This window comes from Copidosoma floridanum, unplaced genomic scaffold (assembly GCF_036245765.1).
Source record: "Copidosoma floridanum isolate Cflo_tuat_1 unplaced genomic scaffold, Cflo_Japanese_pri ptg000018l, whole genome shotgun sequence".
NCBI lineage: Eukaryota > Metazoa > Arthropoda > Insecta > Hymenoptera > Encyrtidae > Copidosoma > Copidosoma floridanum.
In genome coordinates this window covers 242,477-263,558 of record NW_028321895.1, presented here as the reverse complement: position 1 = coordinate 263,558, position 21,082 = coordinate 242,477, and the positions used below count along the sequence as shown (strand labels likewise).

Genomic DNA, 21,082 nt, shown 5'->3' with positions numbered 1-21,082 from the left:
GTGTTGAGAATTGTCTCAGGTCATCCCAGTATTTAAAAAGGGTGAAAAGGCATGTGTTAAAAGTTATAGACCTATCTCCATTCTTGGCAGTGTGACTAAATTGTTTGATTTGCTTGTTTTTCTAAGAATAAATGGTATGTTAAATCATGTGTTGGTTAATAAGCAGCATGAGTTCAAGCATGGGCGTACTACTGTTGCTAATCTGCTAATACATTACATTTTTTGATATCTTAGTTAATTAGATTAATTAATAGTATTAAAGAGGGTTTCAATGTGAATGCCTAGGTTGATTAAGTTTATGTTAGTTATGAGAGGCGCTTGATTCCATTAACCATAAGATACTAGTCCAAAAATTACATAGAGTTGGTCTTGAGGGATTCCTGCTTCAGTGAATTACCTCATATCTTACTAAGCATAAGCAGAATGTTGTTTTGAAAGGGATTGTATCTGATGGTGTAGTTGTTGAATTGGAAGTCTTTTAGGTGTCGCACTTGGGGCCGCTTCTATTTCTTATTTATAGTAATTGTTCACGTATGTGTGTATACGCTTATTGAGAGCGAGAAAGAGAGAGACGAAGGCCTCGTGGCACCGCAACGCGAGGGGGTCTCTCCCAAAAGGGCCCCCCTACCTTAATTGTCGCCGCGTTGTCGAAGTCTCTCCAGACAAACCGCGAGCGAGTTAGTTGCAATCGAAGAGCGTTAGAACGAGCGTGACTTAAGTACTCGTCTGCTTCGATCGGCATGTTTTTGGTCTTTATCGCACTGACTAAGCGACGCACGCTGGTCAAGGATAGCCTTCCTCTCTCTCCGTCGTCTAAGCACAGTCCATATTTACAATTTATTTAATTATTAGCGTCATTTTTCCGGTCTTCTTTCCTGATTCGCCTTCATTTTCATATTTGCTGTAAAGGAAAAAATACAAGTTGTTTCCTATCATTGAAGAGTTCGTGTTGAGCGTTTTATTTTTTCCGTACTCTCTACAGGCATTTGTCAACGATAACGGGTACGTTTCCCCCCCGCGACCTTGATAACGGTCCATCGCGACCTAGAGGCTCGAAACGAAACAGTAATGATTTTAGGGACGTTATACATGGATCTGGAATTCTTTTGTTTGCTCATGACATCAAATCGTATGAAGGTGTATATAAAGATTCTAATAGTCGGATATTGCAGCCTGATCTTGATGCGATTGTAAATTGGAGCGAGGCTAACGGTCTTAGAGCCAATGTAAAGAAATATGCTGTAATCTCGTTCTCTAGGTCTAGGGAGCTTGTACTTCATAACTATGCTCTGGGTCTCTTATCGCTGACAAGACTTACTAAGATTCCTGATTTAGGTGTCCTCTTTAAGGACTCTTTCACTTTTGAGAAAAGTAGCTCTGTTTTGTCAGTGGCTTACAAGGCTTTGAGATTTTTGATAAATAGCTGCAGGTAGCTTACTAATGTGTGCACACTGGTTTATTTGTATAGGAACCTTAAATTACCTCACCTATTGTATCACTCCCAGATCTGGAGATCATATTCACAGCAAACTATATATGAGATTGAAGAAATACAACATACATTTTTGAGATTTGGGTCCTTCAGAAGTGGATTTTTTATGTTGCCAATCGATCACGATTACTCGCACATTCAGTCAAGGACTAGCCTATTAAATGTTTGTCAGCTTTATATTGATATAATGGGTGGTGTTTTAAGTTTGGATTACTTGTAGGAAATGTTAATTGTGTGTCAGTCACTTTATTAATTTAAACTTCAAGATTATCATTATACTTTAAAAAATGTAAGACTTTTGTTCGTTACCAATACAGTGCGCAGTTATATACATAGCTCTACGTTGCCTCACCTAAAGAGAGTATCTCCTTGGGTGAGATCAGAAATGCAAGTAATATTATTGTTTTTAAGAGGCAGCTAATGCAGTGTGTGGGGTGGTGGTAGACGTGATCATTACTAATAAACGTGGATGGTGGATTGTAAACTTGTGTTACCACTAAACTTTGTTATATATTGTACCTAATATATAAATATATGTTTATAAATAGTGATTTATGCGGACAATCACGAGTATGAAAGGGTTATTATGAGGACAAAAGTGAGATTATGTGGTCGTCCGCATACTTCTACCATGTTATTAATATATATGTTAGAAGTACGTGAAGTCCGCATAAGTCACTATCAATATATATATATATATATATACAACTTCTTTTTTCATAAGGAGGGGTGACGCTCCAATACAAAAAAGTTCTAAGCTAAGGGAAAAAATTAAAAAGATCTGAAGCACAACTCGATAATGAAATTGAGACTTTTGTGATTTCTGCGCCTCACCCGATGAGCTGTGGCCACTTTTATCGCTCTCTTTTCTCCAATTCAGGTAATTCACTGTTCAAGTAGGTTTAAAATTTTATACGTTTTATCGTAGGAGGGCCTGTTTGATTTTATTGAAGCTTCCAATTTTAGTCTTTTTATGCGCCAAATCCAGTTTCACATTTATTTTCCTTGTAAATTTAATTATTGTATATTGAACTGTATAGTGACTATCAAATTTTATTACTTCAATAACTTGATGCTAAGTTTTAAAATTAATAAGCTTTCGAACTTCCCTGCACTCTTATTAACTTTTTGCGGGTGGTATTTTGTGTGTTATTTAATTTTTTTATTACTTTATAAAAATACATTGCATACATTTTGTCCTAATTTTTACTTTTGAACTCAGTGGGGAGCCGTGTCTTGTGCGCAAAAAAAAGCTCATGAGGAATGTTTAACCATGAGCAGAGTCAAATGACGTGTTATATGAAAAAAAGGGAAAATTTAAGTCAAGTGTTTCATTCACCCTGCTCTAGGTACATTTTTTAATACTTACCTGAGAAGTGATGGCTTCTTTCAATAGAGCTCATGGTTGAGATCTCAAAGCTGTAGATAGTAATTGTTTGATTCTAAATACCTTTGTAAATCTTTGCATTAACTGGCTTTGGAAGTAAGATACCTGGTCTGTTCTTATTACTTTGGGGGCATCTAAACCAGAAAATAAACTCCAGGGCAAAGTGAGTGACTATAGTTTTAGTGGTGGCATCGAGTAAAGAGAGGGTCTCCAAATATTTTGTCAAGTTGTCTTGAATTGTTAAGATACACTGTTTGCTTACCGCAGTTATGGGAAGCCTTCTAACAATATTCATAGCTATAACTTCAAAAGCTTCTTCCGGAGTAGTCGTTATAATCATGGGCAATTTACTTTTCCCACAAGCGAATTTTTTTTGTTAGTATTCCTTACAAGTACTCACGTATTCTGGAATGTATTCTTTTATTTTGTCTGAATAATATTTCTCACGTCTTCTACTACATGAAGGGAAATTTTGAAGACCCATGCTTCGACTTTTATGAGAAGAAAGAATATAAGAGCTTCGAGGCCTCACTATTTAATCATAAAAACGTATTTGCTCTTCCAACGAAATACAGCAGTTCAGAATAGTTGAGGTGCTTTGGCTCGACGTTAGACAAAAAAGTTCCCTGCTACGAAGGCTGCTTTAGGCACGACTATATCGCAGCGCATGCGGTCGAGAAGGCTTGAACTCTCGGCTATCGTATTTGGGCACATTTCCGCCTTGAGTCTTCGACCTCAAAGTTCTTTTGAAGTCACGCACCTCTAACTTGTGAATACGGGGTTTCTATTTCCTAAACAAAGCACCTCGATCTATTCCAAAGTATAGATGATCGAAGTTTGAGCTCATACTCATTATAAAGTCATGAACCTTATTAATTATTCCTAACCTATCGTCAAGTAAATGGATAGTAACCTCTTCATTAAAAAAAGTAAGTTGCAAATCTTCTTTCTTTCAGTCTTGTCATAACGAATATTCTACAGGTAACTAATGAAGTTCTTCTAATCCATTTCTTAGTTTACCTATTCTCACGGTAACTTCTCCTAAATTAATCATGGCGTCCCTTAATTGTCTCAGGATTTCTACTACTGTGATGGTTGAAGGTGTATCTTCTGATTTTTTTTTTATAAATAGGGAGAAAAATATCCGTCTATTATATAAATTTGTCTGTAATATGGAACCTATTTCAGGATTTCTTAGTCACAATTTTTTAATATCAATCATGTACAAGTCCTTTAATTGTTCGCAAGCAGATGTCTTATCTTTGCAATCTACTGACAAAAATGTACGGTATTATCTTTCCTCATAAACAACTAATCTCTCGGGAAATTAATACTGCTTCATAATTAAAACTTCCTTGATCTCTACCATCATGCCTATCGTCGTCTATTCTCACCTTTTTGCTACCCATCGTCTGTCTGCAATCCCTAAAATCTCTTTCTCTTTTAATTTTTTCTAACTCTTCAAGGGCAATTGCTCGACATCTTTGAGCAAAGGTGTCTACTTTTTTCTTATTGCTTTGCTCTTCCTGATTTGGCGATCTGGATACCAGGGGCAGATCGCCTTAAGGCTGCTGCGCCGGCTTGAGTACCAGAGGAAAACCATTCGCACAAGCGTTTTCCACACTAAGAAAGAAGTGGGAGTGGTGATGTACCAGCAGTGGTGAGGTTATGCTCTCATAGTTGTAGGGCGTATGTAGCGCCACTTACAGTACAACAGGTATTCCACACTCGAAGGATCGCTTGTATCCTGCATGAGTGGGAGCTGTGGCGTTCCACTAGGTGGACAAAATTGCACCGTCAGTGAAATAGCCACATAGGAGACAGTTGCAGTCTCGCCAAGTGAGATTGTGTATGCACCGCAAGGGGGGCTCAAGTCTCTTGCTGTGGGACAGCAGCTGACCCACTCGAGCGGAGGTAAATAGCCCCACTGTTTGGTAAAACAGAGCTCCTTCGAAAGAGTTCTGCTCTCCCACTTCTTTCTCAGTGTATCTCTTCTCCTTATGGTGCCAGCTTTAGTACCAGGGGAAAACTATCAGCACAACTGTTTTCTATCTTCTTGTCTAGCTGTACTGGCATGAGTCCTAGGGTCAAACCATCAGCTTAAGCGCTTTTAATCTCTTTTCCTAACAAATTTTGAGGATTAGACTCGAATGGTGCCTTGCCCACCGACCAGCGCCAGATTTAGCAAGTCTTCTGAGCCCAATAGTGCCATTGTATGGGCGAGAATGGACTTTAGCCCATTGTTTATGCATATTAGTTCGAAGTCAGCGAATTTTTTAGTTTCTAGGGCGTCTGTTTCTGCGGTTGTAGTCTCGTCAGTGCATGTGTTAGGCCTAGCTTCATTGGATGGAATGGAATTTCAGTAAAGATTAATTTTGTGGTGTCTAAAACCCTATCAGTCCTAATTTCATAAGAGGTGTCCTTGTGGTAGTTAAGAACAGGTAAAAATGCTAGATTTTGCGAGAGTGCATCTGCATTGGAGTTTATTTTTCTTGCTTTGTAAGCAACAGTATAGTTTTGTAACTTAATTTTCCAACGCGCTACTCTTGAAGTTAAATCTTTGAAAGAATTTAACCAGACTAGGGGCCTGTGATCGGTTACTGTGGTGAATTTTTGTCTATATAAGTAAGGTCAGTAATGTGTTTTATTAGAAACCATAGCAAGAAATTTTTTTTCTGGATATATTTGATTTCCGTGGAATTCAAACTTCTCGAAGCAAAAGCTATTAATCTGTCTTTACCAATCTCTTCTTGATTTTGGATGGCCCCTAGGGCAAGATAGAAGGCGTATTCAGTTACAATAATGGATCACGTAGAATGGGAATATTGTAAAAGATGTTGGAGTTCAAACTTGTCGAAGTATAAGCAACAGATCAGTCTTTACAAATCTCTTCTTGGTTTAGGATGGCTCCTTGGGCAAGATATGAGGGGTATGTAGTTATAATAAGGGGTCACGTAGAATTGGGATATTGCAAAAGAAGTTCAGTACATATAATTCTTTCAAATTTTTAAAATGCTTCTATCTGCAGACTTAGCTAAATAAATGGAGCCCCTTTTTTTAATAATAAACTTAGAGAAATTGCAATGCTAGACAAGTCTGGCACTAAGTGGAGATAGTAGTTAACTAGTCATAAAAGTTGTTTAATATGTATCGTTGTCTTAGGTACAGAGAATTCATCTACCGCTCAAGTCTTGCTAGGGTCTGGCCTGACTCCCCACTCTGGAATGGTGTCTCCTAAACCAACGACCTCCCTTTTAAGAAACATACGTTTATCTAGTTGTAAGGTTAATCCCGTTGTTCCTAATCACCCTTATAATTTTCTTAACTCCTTATTGTGTTCCTGAAGTTAAACCACGTATATTACAACATTTTCCATACATACAAATAATTCGATACCATGAAGGCTGCTTAGGATGATATCCATTACTGCTTGGAAAGTTGTAAGAGCTTCTTTCAGAACCATAGCCATTCGTTTGAACTGAAGATGTTGAAAAGGGGTAGAAAAAGTAGTTTTTGGGGCGTTATTTGGCTCTATGAGCACCTGATGAAATCTGGAGGCCTAATCAAGGATCAAAAAGTATTTATATTTGCCCAGTTGGTCCAAAATTTAGTTATATTTAGTGAGGGGTATGTGGGTACAACTATCTCTTCCCTTTCAAATCGGTTTTTTTTGGTGACTACCCAAACAGGGAATGTAGGAAGAGTCTGATTCTTTAAATTATATCATTGCTTAATAAATCTTCAACCGTCGCAGAAATGAGAAGGATGGCGATATTGCTTTACATTAATGGGTATATTATCAATAGTAGGAATTCAATGTTAAATGTTGACGGTCTGATTCAGTTTATTCCCAGGTAAATGAAGTTGGTATGGAAAGGATCACACTCATTGAAATACATGATCTTGTTCCTCCTCATTTAGCTCGTCCAGATTCAGGTATTGTAAGGTTTTAGATATTCTGATTCTTCGATCTATCTGTATTTGATCTTTTGAGATACCCTAAAAAGTCCTGATCAGTATTATCGTATTAGTATATGATTTTAAAACAACGGAACATATAGATAACTTAATATTTGTAGATGTAGTATTGGTAATATGAAGGTGTGAAAATCCCCCATTGTTCTTAACATAACATTTGCTCCCGTAAATCCCTGGTCCAGCCTCCAATCTCGGCAAGTATCCATTAGCTTTGTTAAAATTATGAATTTAAGCACTGCAGAAAGTTCTAGATCTCATAGAAACTTAAAACTGATTACGATAAACGGTGAAAGGTACCGACTGAGACCTACTTTATGCTCAGGAAACAAAATAATCGCTTTATGCATTTCTAAGAAGTCTACGCCTAGTACTCCATCGTACGGTATGGGGAAGTTGTCATATACAATACGTAGAGAAAATTTGAAACTGTTAATATTAAATTTAACTCGACCTAAGTTTTTGGGAATCCCTTGATTGATCTCCGATAAGCTGAAGAAAGAGTTATAAAACACTTGAACGTTTCTTTATAATCTTTTCCATTTGATTACATTGAGGTCAGAACCTGTGTCACCAAGAAAATTCGGTAAAGCTAGTCTTAGTTCCAGGCTCTGTATTGAAATTGATGGTAAGTCTTGTTTCTGCGCTCGGCCAATGGCTATGACAGCTCAATTTTAGGGATGTTCTGACGAGCTGATACTGAGTTTGCTGCTCCGCTCACTCAATGAACTCGACTGGAATTTCAATTCTCACTTCTTTTTTTTTTAATTAAATATCTTTATGATTTATAATGATTACAACTATGACCAAACAAATGACAATGATTACAATAATTCTCTTTACATTTATAAGTAAAGTGACCAGATCTTTTACAATTATAGCAGTCACGGATGCTTTTAGATATATAAAGTAAAAACTTTATGGTTTATACTGGTAGATTAACACTTCTATGTATACCCCAGTAGTCAAGTTATTTGATATAGAAAAACGCTCATATACAGGGTGCAAATAATCTAAGAGAGTCATCATGAGCTGTGCTTACGAGCCCCCAGAGAACTAAAAAAGCGACATCTACCAAGAGTTTGCTCAAGGTACAAGGGAATCTCACTTTGTGCTGTCTATCTTTTTGACCATAGAAGCATATCATTGATAAAAGCGTGAAATTCAAATCTTGATTAAATTATCGATAAAGTAGTCCTAAAATTAAATATTCCTAGTAGTACATACAGATTGAACGGTGATCCTTTGTTTTTTTCCTTTTTTTAATTATTCAATAAATATTTCATATCAGTTCAACTTTGGTGGGACGTTTCGCGTGAAATGCCTCATTTTATCATTTTGTTTAACTTATTTAATTTTAGACAGTATTGCTCTCTAAAATATAAGACAACTGTGATCAATACTACAAATTTGAAAGGATAGTTTGGTCGAATATGTACAAACTATTGAGAGAAATAAGACATATTTGTCTTAAATTTAATTTTTCATTATCAGTTGCACTCTATACTTTTGTACTTTTAAAGTTTTTCTCTTTTTTTCGTTTTGTATGTATGCTAAGAAAATAAAATTTAACAAACTGGTTGATCTGATTTGTACTCTCTTTGATAAGCTGGAATAATGACTCACTAATTAAAAATCATAAAAATCTCTAAATACTATGACCCCAAATTAAATATTGATCATTGGTGTAGGGGTTTTTTCACGAAATTTATCAATTATGTTTATAGCCCCTAACAAAAAATAATTTCTTTCCATAGTTACATAATTTATTTAAACATACATAATAAATAGATATAAAAAAGAGTTGCCATGTACACATTTTTTGATGACGTCACATCCAACAAGAAATGGTGAAGATTTTAGAAAATTAGTTATTAAATACTTATTGCATGGTCCTGACATACAAAGTACAGTTCATGCTTGAAAAAAATTGAAGAATTTATAAATAACTTTCAAACACTTTTTCAATGCGGAAAATGTTAAAAGAGGGTTATTATGAATAAAAGAGAACAATAACTGTATCAGACAATAATTTTAACAGAAGAAAAATTGCCACACAAAAAAATTTACAAAGACATTCTGTAGTTCACAGAATGAACATAAATTCATATTTATTTAATGTAACACGTGTTTCAGTAATCACTACATACTAGTTTATACGTCTATATTTCATGTTTAAATGTTTTATTCACTACGTAAAGGTAAATCTAAAAATAAGATTAATTCTGTGTGTTGTAACACTAATACAAATGAGTTATTAAATAAAAACAAAGACTTTTTTTCATAAAGCATGCACTACATAAAACATATAAGTAAAATTTGATATATTTTAACAGTAGGTACGTTTGAAGAAATATTAGTTATTTGTCAAGCTGAATAGCTTTTTTCATCAACGCTGCCAGTACTCCTCAGATGGTTCCCCCCTTCCAATCTATCGCAGCTGTTGCGCGCGGCAGTTGCACGCGCTCACGGTGAGACGCTTAAATCAGTTGAGACATTTTTATAGCCCCCATTCTACGGCTAACATTGTTACGTCGTTACAAATATCTGCATATTTGAGGTTAAAGAGTGGCATTGTAGAAAGGTCATGCTATCTTGGATTAATAAATAGAGTTCTGAAGTAAATACTCTCTTGTGTAAGTAACTATTTACCTTGTGCCCTGGTCATGTATTCCATTCTTCAAATAGGTTATGGGCCCAGAGCACGTGGGCCACTGCGTGAAAGTGGTTTTCTGTTATAATCAGAAGATTAAGGTGCTAAAAGTGCGTTGTATTTTTTCCAGGTTAAAAGCAGAGTAAGAGAAATAGAGAAGCCAGTATATATTGTATTTTGTACAGCCTAGAAGCAGAGTAAGAGAAATAGAGGAGCAAGTGGCAACCAGACCACCATCAAAGAGGGTGCACTACCTGCGTGTCATCACTGTTTTTTTTAGAGGACAGTGACCAGCATCAAGGTAAGTGACGCCGTCTCTAAGCAAAGTTTCTCTATAAGCGCGCTGAGTGAGGTATTCGTATGAGTGCGTATGTGTCTTTGTTCTTCTCTCTTTGCTATCGAGTGCATTGTATCGAAAAAAGAGACTGGTTATTGACGGAGATATTGAAATGAGCGAGAGCATCCTGCGCAGTTTTTTGTTTTTCCGAGAAAGAGTTTTTTTCGCGCAAGTGCTACCCCATCCTTTCCTCTTCCTCTGTTGATACGTTATCTGCAACGGCCTTGTTTGTTGGAGGTGGTTGGCGCATTTTTGTCTTTTATCTTAAATTGATAGAGTAAGAAAGGTAGAGAATTGAGATAACTAACTTCGAGTAAATTCATGTCCATGCGGGAGGGAGTGGGCAGGAGTGTTTGTTGTTTATTATTATTCTCGAGTACGTTTACCTTGGACAGTTGTATGTGGTGCGTTTTTTTGTATAGAAATAGAGTAACAGAAAATGAAAAGCACACTCATGTACATTCTCGTTTCGGTACTTTTGTGTAATTACACACGTACACGCATGTATGTGACGGCACACTTCTTTGCTGCAAGCTTGTCTCAACTCTCCTGCAAATCCTAAACAAAATTTTAGTTGCATGCACACATCTAAAGTGTCTGGTGACGACTAAAAAAATTTGTTAACCCACTTGAACTCCAAGCAAGTACACAATCAATCTCCCTCCGAATAATATTTTGGCCGTGCATGAAATTCTTATTTGGTAACTGGGTGCACGTGTCGCGTTTGTGCATGGCCAGGAGAGCCCGTTTTTGTTTTGAGCTAAGAGAAATTGACATTCATTTTTCTTGGTTCAGGAGCACTTAAATGACTCTTAAAATTACTAAAAATTACCTGTTAGAATACTACAAAATATTTTAATACTTTGGAGATTCAAGTTTTTGTAGTCTATTAGAGCCTAGAATATTTAGAACTATTGTGAAATTTCAGAGTAAAATCATTATACATGGTAATCTAGGATGAGAGTTTATTTTATAGTAATTTTTTAGAATGCAGGCTTAGAATATTTGAGAATATCGTAGATTTTAATTGTAAATTAATAATTGAAGTGGTGAACTAGAATTTCAATCAAGCAAATTGTGGCAGCAAAGTGACTCGCCTGCGGAGGCCCAATGGAGCATCGGTACCGTCAGCCCTTTCCTCCCAAGAGGCATCAACTGATGCCTTTGCTTCTGGTTTTCTGCCTTCAGGGAGTCTGTTCACCGTGTCATCTCTGATTAGCAAGACCACTCTGAGGGTGATGAATATCGTGCATCTCTCGGCCATAAGTAAACTTATAGACTTGATGAAAAGTTTAGAGTCTGCCTTGGCTAACCATTCAAAAAAACTTAAAGAAACAAACGAAAGTCAGGCAGTCATGGCTCATACCATAAAAGAGGTAGTCAACAAGATGCTGGAGGCATCAAAGAACAGTTTAGAGGCTGAAAAGCTGAGCATGAGACATTTAAAAGTTAATAAGAACTTCAGAGATAATTCTAATAAAATTGTTGACTTAGAAGCTGATAAGAGTACCAAGTAATTGTGCATGAATAGAGTTTTAATCGATGATCTAACTACCAAAGAAATTACAACTAAAACATCAAACAAGCTTACACAAATAAGAAATTTTAACATTTTGATTTATTATACAAAATCAGAGCTCATAAGTAATGATCTGTACGATGTTGTTAATTTAAATTATAATAAACCAAAAACTCAACTAGGATGGCCATAAATAAAAGAAAGAACTTAGTGAGAGACATAATCATCAGTCCCATTATAGAATGTTATTATAGAAGAATCTAACACGTTCAAGAACCGTAAAAGATCATAGAAAAAAAAATTTTATTCAAAACAACTAAACTGAATTTGACTTAATCATCTCTAAGAGCTAAATTATATAAAATTGAGATTAAAAGAGAAAAAAAGTAGATGACTTTTGTGTATGCTTTGGATCCATAATTAAAGAGTACGAGATAAGCATAGAGACCAATCCTGTAACCAAGCAAAAAAAAAACAGCATTCTACCAGGCAGTAACTATACTGTCCCTAAGGTTGAAAGTGATGTTCTCATTAGGAGACAAACTACAAATACAATGAGCCTAGAGAAAATAAAATCATTTTTATTGTAGCTAGAGGCAGGAAATAAAAAGAAAGTGAGCAGAGGATAAAGACATGACAATCCTCAAGCTCATAGAACGTACACTCAACAGGGAGTTTGAGCTTTAGAGGACCATTGCTACTGGTGCAACAAAGATGGTCACTGGGCTGATGATTATCCTCTGCGTCGCAAGAATCTATACTTTTGCTACTATTGCCAGACAGTACGAAATCATAAGAACAAGAACTGTCTCCAAGCTGAAAGTAAGAGTAATAACAATTCTAAAAATAATTATTATAATAAAAATGCGATTAACAAAGAAAAAAAAGCTTAAAACTTAAAAAACAATGTACATAAACTCAATGAGGTTTGTAGCAGTAAAGTAAACAAAAACAATTACAATAAGAGAAATTAGCAAAAATTTAGAAGGTCAGCCACTCAGTCGTCTAAAGAGAAAGAGGAAACTGGAGAAGGAGAGGAAACTTTCAGAAGTGAAAAAACAATGTTATTAAGAGTGCAAATAGAAATAATTTTGCTGACACAAGACAAGATGGTATAGGTTATCTTATTCTAGAAACATAAAATTTAGAGACTAACGTATTCAAATTAAAAGAAGTTTTTGCTTCTAAAGATATTTCAGAGAACTTGTTGCCACTAAGAATGTTAGCAGAAGCTGGGTTCAGAATCTACTTGAATAATGATGTATTTGGAGTATATGAGAAGAATTTAAATAAAACAATCTTAGAGGATAATCGTAAAAAACCCAGTTGGACAATGAGATTTAAAATCAATCATTAAAATAATCAAAATTGAAAGAGTAGAGAAAATACCAATTTCTATTGCAAAGCTCTAATATGTCCAAATATCACGTTCTTTAAACAATTGCAGTTAGATAGCACAAATATAGAATCGGCAAATACGGTAGAAAAAACACCTATTTTGAGAGAAAGCATATCTGTGATTGGAAGGGACAGAGAAAAACTCATTGAATTGAAGTCAACAAAGACTGTAGAAAAAAAAATATGACTTTAATCGAATGGGACTTGAATATGACAAATAGACATATTATGAACATAGGTAAATTGGAATTAATAAAAAGCATAGAGAGCATAATCAGGCAGGATAAGTTAGAGAATAGTAGGTTAGAAAAAAGCAATTTACAGAGGGTATAATATTTATATACTATGTATAATATGTATATACTATGTCACTTTAGGTTAGGTCATGCATCTCTGAGTTATTCAAGAAAACTCCAAAAATTTGAAAAAGAGTTAAAAAATCTGAACTTTGATCAATCTATATTGGATTCTGAATTATTTATAATGGCAAAAAGATTTATTATTGTATTTGTACATAAGGATTTAAACCTAGCTAGAGCTTATCCTATTTAAACTAAATAGAAGTAAGTAGGTGCACTTGAGATCTTTCTTATATTAGGAGTCTTATAGGTAAAGACAAAAATGTACTCATTAAATCAGATCAAGGTACTCTGGAGGTAAATTTCTAGAGATTCTTAAAAAGGAGAACACAAAGTTAGAAATCTCACCAAGTTCACACCATAATTTAATAGTTTAGCAAAAATATTTAGTGATGTATTACAAAGGAAATTTAGAGCATTAATATTTAAATCAGATCTTGTAACACGTTAGCCGGGGATTACGACTAACGTGTGTGTATACTTAAAACTTTACTTTTAATATTTTCACGTACTCTATGCTATGAACCTTCTTTGTTAAAGAGGATTAGGGAAGGACTGGGTATCACTGGTATTGTGCAGCACCGTGTGCAGCAACAGGTAGTGCTGTGCAGCAATCGTAATTAAATAGCTTTTTTTTAATCACAAGCACTTCCTACCCGAACACTAAGGCACCACTCTGTCACAGCTACACTCGGTGTTGCTTAAGCCAAGACACGACAACAAGATGCACTTGATATTTAACTGCTTATTTGTTATTTATTGATGTTAAATAATAACGGTCATTGAGGTTACACTTATGGCATGGCACATCACAACGGCAACGATTCCTGTGTAGTGGCCTGCTGTTGCCACTAATTAGTAAATCGAGGTATCGTTCACCTAGTAACTAGTGATAGGGGATTTGGGCTGACTCTATATGGCATAAGGAAAGGGTAATGAGGGACGACTACTTTCAAGCACGCAACACACAACACCAACACTGTATACGTTCACCTACCAGGCTACTACTCCAGTGGAGTACTTGGTGATGCTCCTGGCGATGCTACGAGCGTCGAGGGAACTGGGAAACCTGGGTGACCGTGTAAGGGCTGGCTCATGTGTGTGTGTGGCACTGAGGTTTTGGCTTGGCAAAGTTACGGCAATTCAGCAGACAAGAGTCTGCTGATGCCATGCCGTGCTGCTCTGGTGCTAGCTTCACAACGAGCTCAAGTGTCTGTCCTTGTCTCGCCGCGCAGGCGCACCGTCTGCTACGTCTGCCCAGCACACACTATCAGCCAATAGAGCACCACACATAGGCCACCCCTACTACATTTTTGCTCCCGGAACACTAACACACTGATAGCTGCCATTCACAGACTCATCCCTTTAGTAATGCACACACACATCCCCAAGGTACGGGTACCGGGCGAACGGAAGGAGAGTCAGACCAAGCTCTATAGTTGCTCTTAATACTACGACATACGGGCCTGATACTGAAATTTCATACACTACAGCAAGCCACATCCAGGAGGAGAGAAATAGCTACCTATGAGACTCTCACCATTTATTGTCGGTGACAAGGATTCCGTGACGTGTTTGGATGTATATCCGATTTGCCACGTCACAACCTACCCAAAAAAATGTGGTAGGTAACCGTAGAAGCTGCTGGGCATGCATATAACAGATTATCACATAAAGGAATAGAGTTTAAAATAGCTCTGAGAAAATTTTCCAAAGAAGTAAGAGTTTATTTTAATTAAATAAAGAGCTTTGGATGTATAGCATATGTAAAACTACTTAAACCAACTACAAAATTTGGAGCAAGAGCAATTAAAGCTGATTTAGTAAGATATTAATCAACGTCGTATGTTCTCTGGCATCCAAGTTCTAGAAAATTTCTAGAGTCTAGACATAAAAAGTTTAATGAGAAAATAGTATATAAAGATGTGTATAGAGAAAAACAAAATCAGATCGAAAAAGTCGACTTAAACTCGTTAAAAAATTTGGTAGAGCAGGAAGAATAAAACAGAAAGAAAAACTCAGTTGGAAAAATAAAGGAAAGAGGAAGACCAAGAATGCAAAAACTAGAAGAAATAAAGAGCACGAAGTGGAACATAGAGCTTCTAAAAAAAAAAATAAGCATAGTAACGGGAAGTTAATCTAAAAGAAGGCATGGAACTCAAGAGCAGACAATAGTAGCTAATGTTGTAAAGCATGTATACTCTAAGTAACATGATAAGAGAAAAATAGAAAACGGTAGATCAACAAGATTTAGATGAAGGCTTTTTATTAAAGATAAGAATAAATAAGATCTGAAAAAAGTACTCTCCAGTCTCTAGACTGGATGTGATTAGAACAGTTCTAGCAGTTATGAAAGAATACGACTTAGTTGTTATTTAAATGGACGTTAATACTGCTTTTTTTAACGGAGAAATTGAAGAAGAAGTATATATAAAGATCCTAGACGGCTTAGAGCTAAACAAAAACACAAAATTTAGCAAAGTTTGCAAATCAAAAGTCTTTATGGATTTATAATAAGTCTAAAAAGATAGAACAAAACATTTAGTGCAGGGATGCTAAAGTTAGGCTTTGTGAATGATATTTATAAATCATATTGGTTTTTCCGGAGCAAAAAAGGAATAACAATCCTTGCAGTACTTTACATTGATGCTTTTCTAGTAGCAGGAAACGCTCAAGACAAAAGAGATAAATTCAAAAAGAGTTTAAGCAAAGCGTTTGACATGAAAAACTTGGGCAAACCTTAAGTCTTTTTTGGCATGAGTATTGAGAGTTATAAAACTAACAAAACACTAATATTGCATCAAAGTGTCTACATAGAGAATATCTTAGAGTTATTTAAGATAAAAAAGTGTAAGTGTAAAATGTTACACGACCAGACATATCTTTTGCAGTAACTATTTATCCCAAAGTCAACTAAATCTATCAGAAGAAAATTGGCTAAGAGGAGGCAAAGAGAATTTTCAGGTATTTAGAAGGAAGTCCAAGTATCAGCATAAGTTTTTTAAGCAGAACTAAAATACTAGGAGCGTTGGCAGACGCAAGTTTTAGAGATTGCAAAGACTCTATCTTTACGGAAGGCTACATAATGAGACAAGTCAATAAGATACATGTTAAGAAGAACCCTTATGCCTGTTACAATTTTGTGTTACCGTACGTCGGTTATCAAGTATACTCTGATAGACGGTTGTCCTAAGCTTAAGGCTTTCGACGAGGACTTAGAGAAAATAACGAACAACCTACTGAAGATAGAAAAATTAGGAGTTCGAGTACGCATGTCAGTAACGCATGAAGACTATATAAAGTAATGTGTGGATCAAGGAAAGCTGAAAGTCCTTTGGATACACACGAAAAAGAATGTTGCTAATATTATGAGGCACATAAAGCACTTAGAGACAAAATTATAAATTTAGATCAAATCGATTGAGTAAGACAGTTAATTTAGAGATATGTATCGAAAAAAAAGTACTAATATTTCATAACATTGTGTTGACAGGTAGAGGAAACTAGACGAACGAAACTAATAGAGTGTCAAAGGGAGAGAGTGTCGAGCTAAATAGCTTTGCCATAAACGCTGCCAGTACTCCGTAGATGGTTCTCCCTTCCCCTCTTCCTCTACTATTGCGTACGACTGTTGCGCGGGCCCATGGCGAGATGCATACTTCAGCTAAGTCAGTTCTGCAGCACCCGTGCTATACACATACATCAGCATAAAGAACATATAGAGTGGCACTGTAGAAAGGCCGCATTTTTTTGTACTAAATAAATAGAGTTCGATAAATTAACACTCTTTTGTAAGTATTTGCTTAACCTTGTGCTCTGGATACCCATCTTATACCTCAAATATTATTAAAAAACCCTTATTTAATTCATTTTTTTAGAACAAAGTTCTTTATCAAGGGTTACGATGGGATATATACTCCATGTATATTTCCTGTGTATAAGAACGGTTCGGAACGGAAACCCATCGGCCAGAAAGTATACGAAAACAGCGTGCACTCCCATTTTTGCTGGGATACAAGTAGTAAAAATAAATAATAATAATACCATGTACACTAGTTGATGTTATTATTTTCATAAAGTTCATAAACAAATAATTTTTTCATGTATGGCAGACCGATGCAGATAGCCAGTATTGGTTAAATGGATATTTATAATATGGCATAACATCCAAATATTACAAAATACACCATATCTTTTACAGGAAACAAGATAGAGCAAAAATAGCCAGTTTTATGGGTTTTCTAAAGAGAACAAAATATCGTGACGCACAAAAATAGAGGCGTTGAGTTATAAAAAACATAACCTCCATTTTGGATGTTGTCGATGTATTATTCTTCGAATAATTTTCCGTGGCCATGCGTGCACATACCCTTCAAATATAAAAAATGTGCCATATCTTTGAAAGGAAGTTAGATGTAGAAAAAAAAAACTTTTACAGGCTCTCTAAAGGGGAAAAAAATATCGTGGCACACAAAAAGGAGGTGTTGCATTATGTGAAGATATTATCTCAAATACCATTATATTTAATATTTTCTTATGAAACCAAGGTGGAAAATTTGTGGAAAAATCATATTCAACTCTTATATATTTAAGAACCTTGTATTTTACAGTAAGCATGTGATTTCTACATACATGCGAGAGCTTCGTTCTTACCGGGGACTTCGAGTCCAAGACTCTGACTTATGTTCTAAGTCAGTCTCTTATTTGTTATTCAAATAGTATTGAAAAAATAGTTTTCTTTCATATAGAAGTACAAACAATATTTTTCACAGTTATGTTTAGAAAAAATAGAATTTGAAGCTTATAATTGAAGTGGATATTTATGTATTTATAGTTTGTATTGAATTTCTTATGAACTTAACGTATTTGCAATAAAAATGGTAAGTACTGTTTATCAGTATACAAAGTACTTTGTTCGTTTTGGTTTGTACTCATAAATAAGATAACAGTTATTTTCGGAAATTCTGAAAGGAAAATACAAGTTTCATTATTCTTAATAAAAGACTTAATCTAACGATACGCATAGAGATGATAATAATAAATTTCCACTTTCGTAAAACTCTTACGATAAGAAATAAAAATAAGTAGGCCATTGACTACAAACGTAAGACTATAAGATCTTCAGCTGTACATAGAAGAATGATTATAATTGAATGTGGTTGTTAACTTTAATATTGCGCATCTAATCCACCTTCCCTGCTGTCCAACTTATGTACAACAACTTAATTCCTTACACGTTAAGAACTTTCTGCTACCTAGTCGTACATCCAGTTTTAGTTATGCAGATTCAAAGGGGTTATTTATATGAAATATGTTTATGCTGTATCTGCATAAAAGAATAAAATAAAAGTATATTTTTTATTTCATCCTGACCAAGAACTTCAAGGAGTAGAAGTTATAAGTAAGTATAATGTGAGAATTTCCTTGCACTTTTGAAAAAAAGCGTGAATTTTAGAATCTAACAAACCAACTAAAATGAAGCTAATTTTTTTTTAACGCAAGTACTACCGCATTTCAATAATTTGCAGAATAATTATCAACTTCGTAACTAATTTTTTAATAAAAATTATAAACAAAGTCTTGATTTCCACTTTTTTATGTGGTCGTATCATTTTTTAAATTGAAAATATCAATACTTTTAACTAAAAACTTTCATCTTTTAAATACTAACATAGCATATAATGACTTTCAAAAATGTAAATTAAACTCGAACAATCGTGTTTTAAACTTCTTAATATTATTTACAATTACAAAACGACATAAACATTTTAACCAGTCATTTATAATTGGACGTTTGAAAATATAAATAAAAAAAATTCATGTAGATAGAAACAGAAAGTGTAAAACAAGATAAAAGAAATTAAAAATGAGATCTTAATAAAAAAAATTAAAATGTAAGAAATGCTGTTGAATGACATAATGAAAAACTAACATAAGGATACAATCATAATTACTGGTATTTAAAACTAGCAAAATGGCAGTTGGATCACATGAAATAAGATCATAGTAGTTTCTAAGATTAGGCATTAAAACTTACCTCGATTGGCTACAAGAATGCTACGTATCGGTTTGTACTCAATATTTGTACTGAAATTTCCCTTCCGTAAGATCCAGACTGCTTCAATCCTAGTTCTTGCCGTAATTCTATTCATTTTAGTCATGAAATACATGAATATATATATGTATGTATATATATATATAAGATATAAATGAATTCTAGATAAAAAGCTATATATCTAGTTGAGTATTTGAGGTACAGCTGAAAATTAAAAAATTTTTGAATGTAATAAATTATTAGTGAACATTAAATAGTCAATCAATCTCACTTTTCATAAGAACTTACACTCAAATATCTTTCGAAATACTCTGAAAAAACATTTATTTTGGTAGGTAATCGTTATAAATTGAAAAACTTTCGTTTAAATTCCTAAGATACAAGAAGTCAATATTTCAGTGTAGTTTTAGCTATGAAAATAAGGCACTAATATAATGCATAATTCTATTCATGTATCAAATTTTATTTTTACAAGAATTTTAACTGTTAGTTGTATTTAAAAAGCTTTTGTGATTAAAAAGGAGTCATTCAAAAAAACATTATTTGTTTTTTAAAGTGAGCCTCTTAAAGTAACGATATGGGAAATTCTTACACGTTTTTTAAGCTATGATTATCTTCCTTTGAGGATACTCGTTATATAATACGGTTTCTAAATAGTATTTCAACAAGTCTTATGAATATGAACTGATCATATACATCTTAGTAGGTTTTTGTCCTCTTGCAAGCTTTTATCACTAACCCCCAAAAATTACATAAATTTTAAAAATATAATAACTTAATATTTACAAAATAATAGACTTGTTATTTAATAGAGTTCTTACAAGTGTTACTCAGTTTTGTCTACTTTCCTTAGTAAAATTTATAATATCTCAGTATATTAAAAACATGCATCCTATGTACAGTTTTGTATGATGTTATTTCTTATTATATTTTAAATTCAACATTTACTTGGAATTAAAGTATTAAGAAATAAGAATTAAGAAATTTCATGCGACGAATAGGTATACAAGTGAATGTTGAAAAATCTTTAATCATTGTAGCAAGAGGTGCATTTGCATAGATGGTGGCACTTTTTAAACAAGCACTCTATATCCTTGATGCATGCCCTTTTCTTAATATCCAATATAATTAAAATTCATAATACTAAATTACATAATTTTTGTCTTTCAAGAAATTTTTTAAAGAAATGAATAATAATGAGAAAAATATCTTTCTCGGGTGTATATTGAATACGCAACCTCCTATTTTCTAGACAGTTGCTCTACCATTTGAACCTTAGCTCTTAATCTTTGACCTAAGCTCGATAAAGTAGGTATATGACTCTAATGCTTGCATCATTTATGAATTAAAACTTAGTTATAAATGCTTTTTTGTGAAAGAAAAGTATACATATTTGTATGAGAGTATGAATCAAAATATATATTAACCAATATTAAATATTATTATCACATAGCAGCAATATGGTATTTAGCCTAGGAAAGAAAAACATCCAATTTTTTTCATTTTAAAATAAGTGCTTAAGAAAGTACAACGACTTTTTGAATGATGAAATTTTAAGTGAAAAGTTAAAGGCTAACCTGTTCTTTAATTTTTTAAAATTAATGCAAGTAATTACATTTATCGACATTTCCCGTCTAGTTTGAGATTGTCAAGGCAACTCTTCAATTTTGTAAAATCAATTTTTCACTAAAATACAAGATTTTTGAAATACAAATCACAGTTATAATATAAATGGAAAATTTTGTAACGTTGCTATTTCTTTTTCTGAGTATAAGAATTGAAAAGCACAATGTCCTAATAAATCAGTAATTTTTTTATATATTTTCTTTTGTTAAGAGTTTAATTTTTAAGATGCATTTGATATGTTTTTAGAATTGAATTTCTTAAAAAAAAAAAAAAAAAAAAAT

The 21,082-nt window shown here is 34.1% G+C and overlaps 1 protein-coding gene across 3 annotated transcripts in view; it reads right to left on the bottom strand.

Moving 5' to 3' along the window:
• Positions 1-19,315, bottom strand: part of PCB (Pyruvate carboxylase) — a 953,241-nt gene extending 933,926 nt beyond the window's left edge. For all 3 annotated transcript variants that reach the window (XM_089592494.1, XM_089592492.1, XM_089592493.1), the window contains exon 1: positions 19,158-19,315. In XM_089592494.1, coding sequence (XP_089448620.1) covers positions 19,158-19,290 — 133 coding nt within the window. In that variant the 5' untranslated portion in view covers positions 19,291-19,315. The remainder of the gene's footprint in view (positions 1-19,157) is intronic.
• Positions 19,316-21,082: the final 1,767 nt, after the last annotated feature.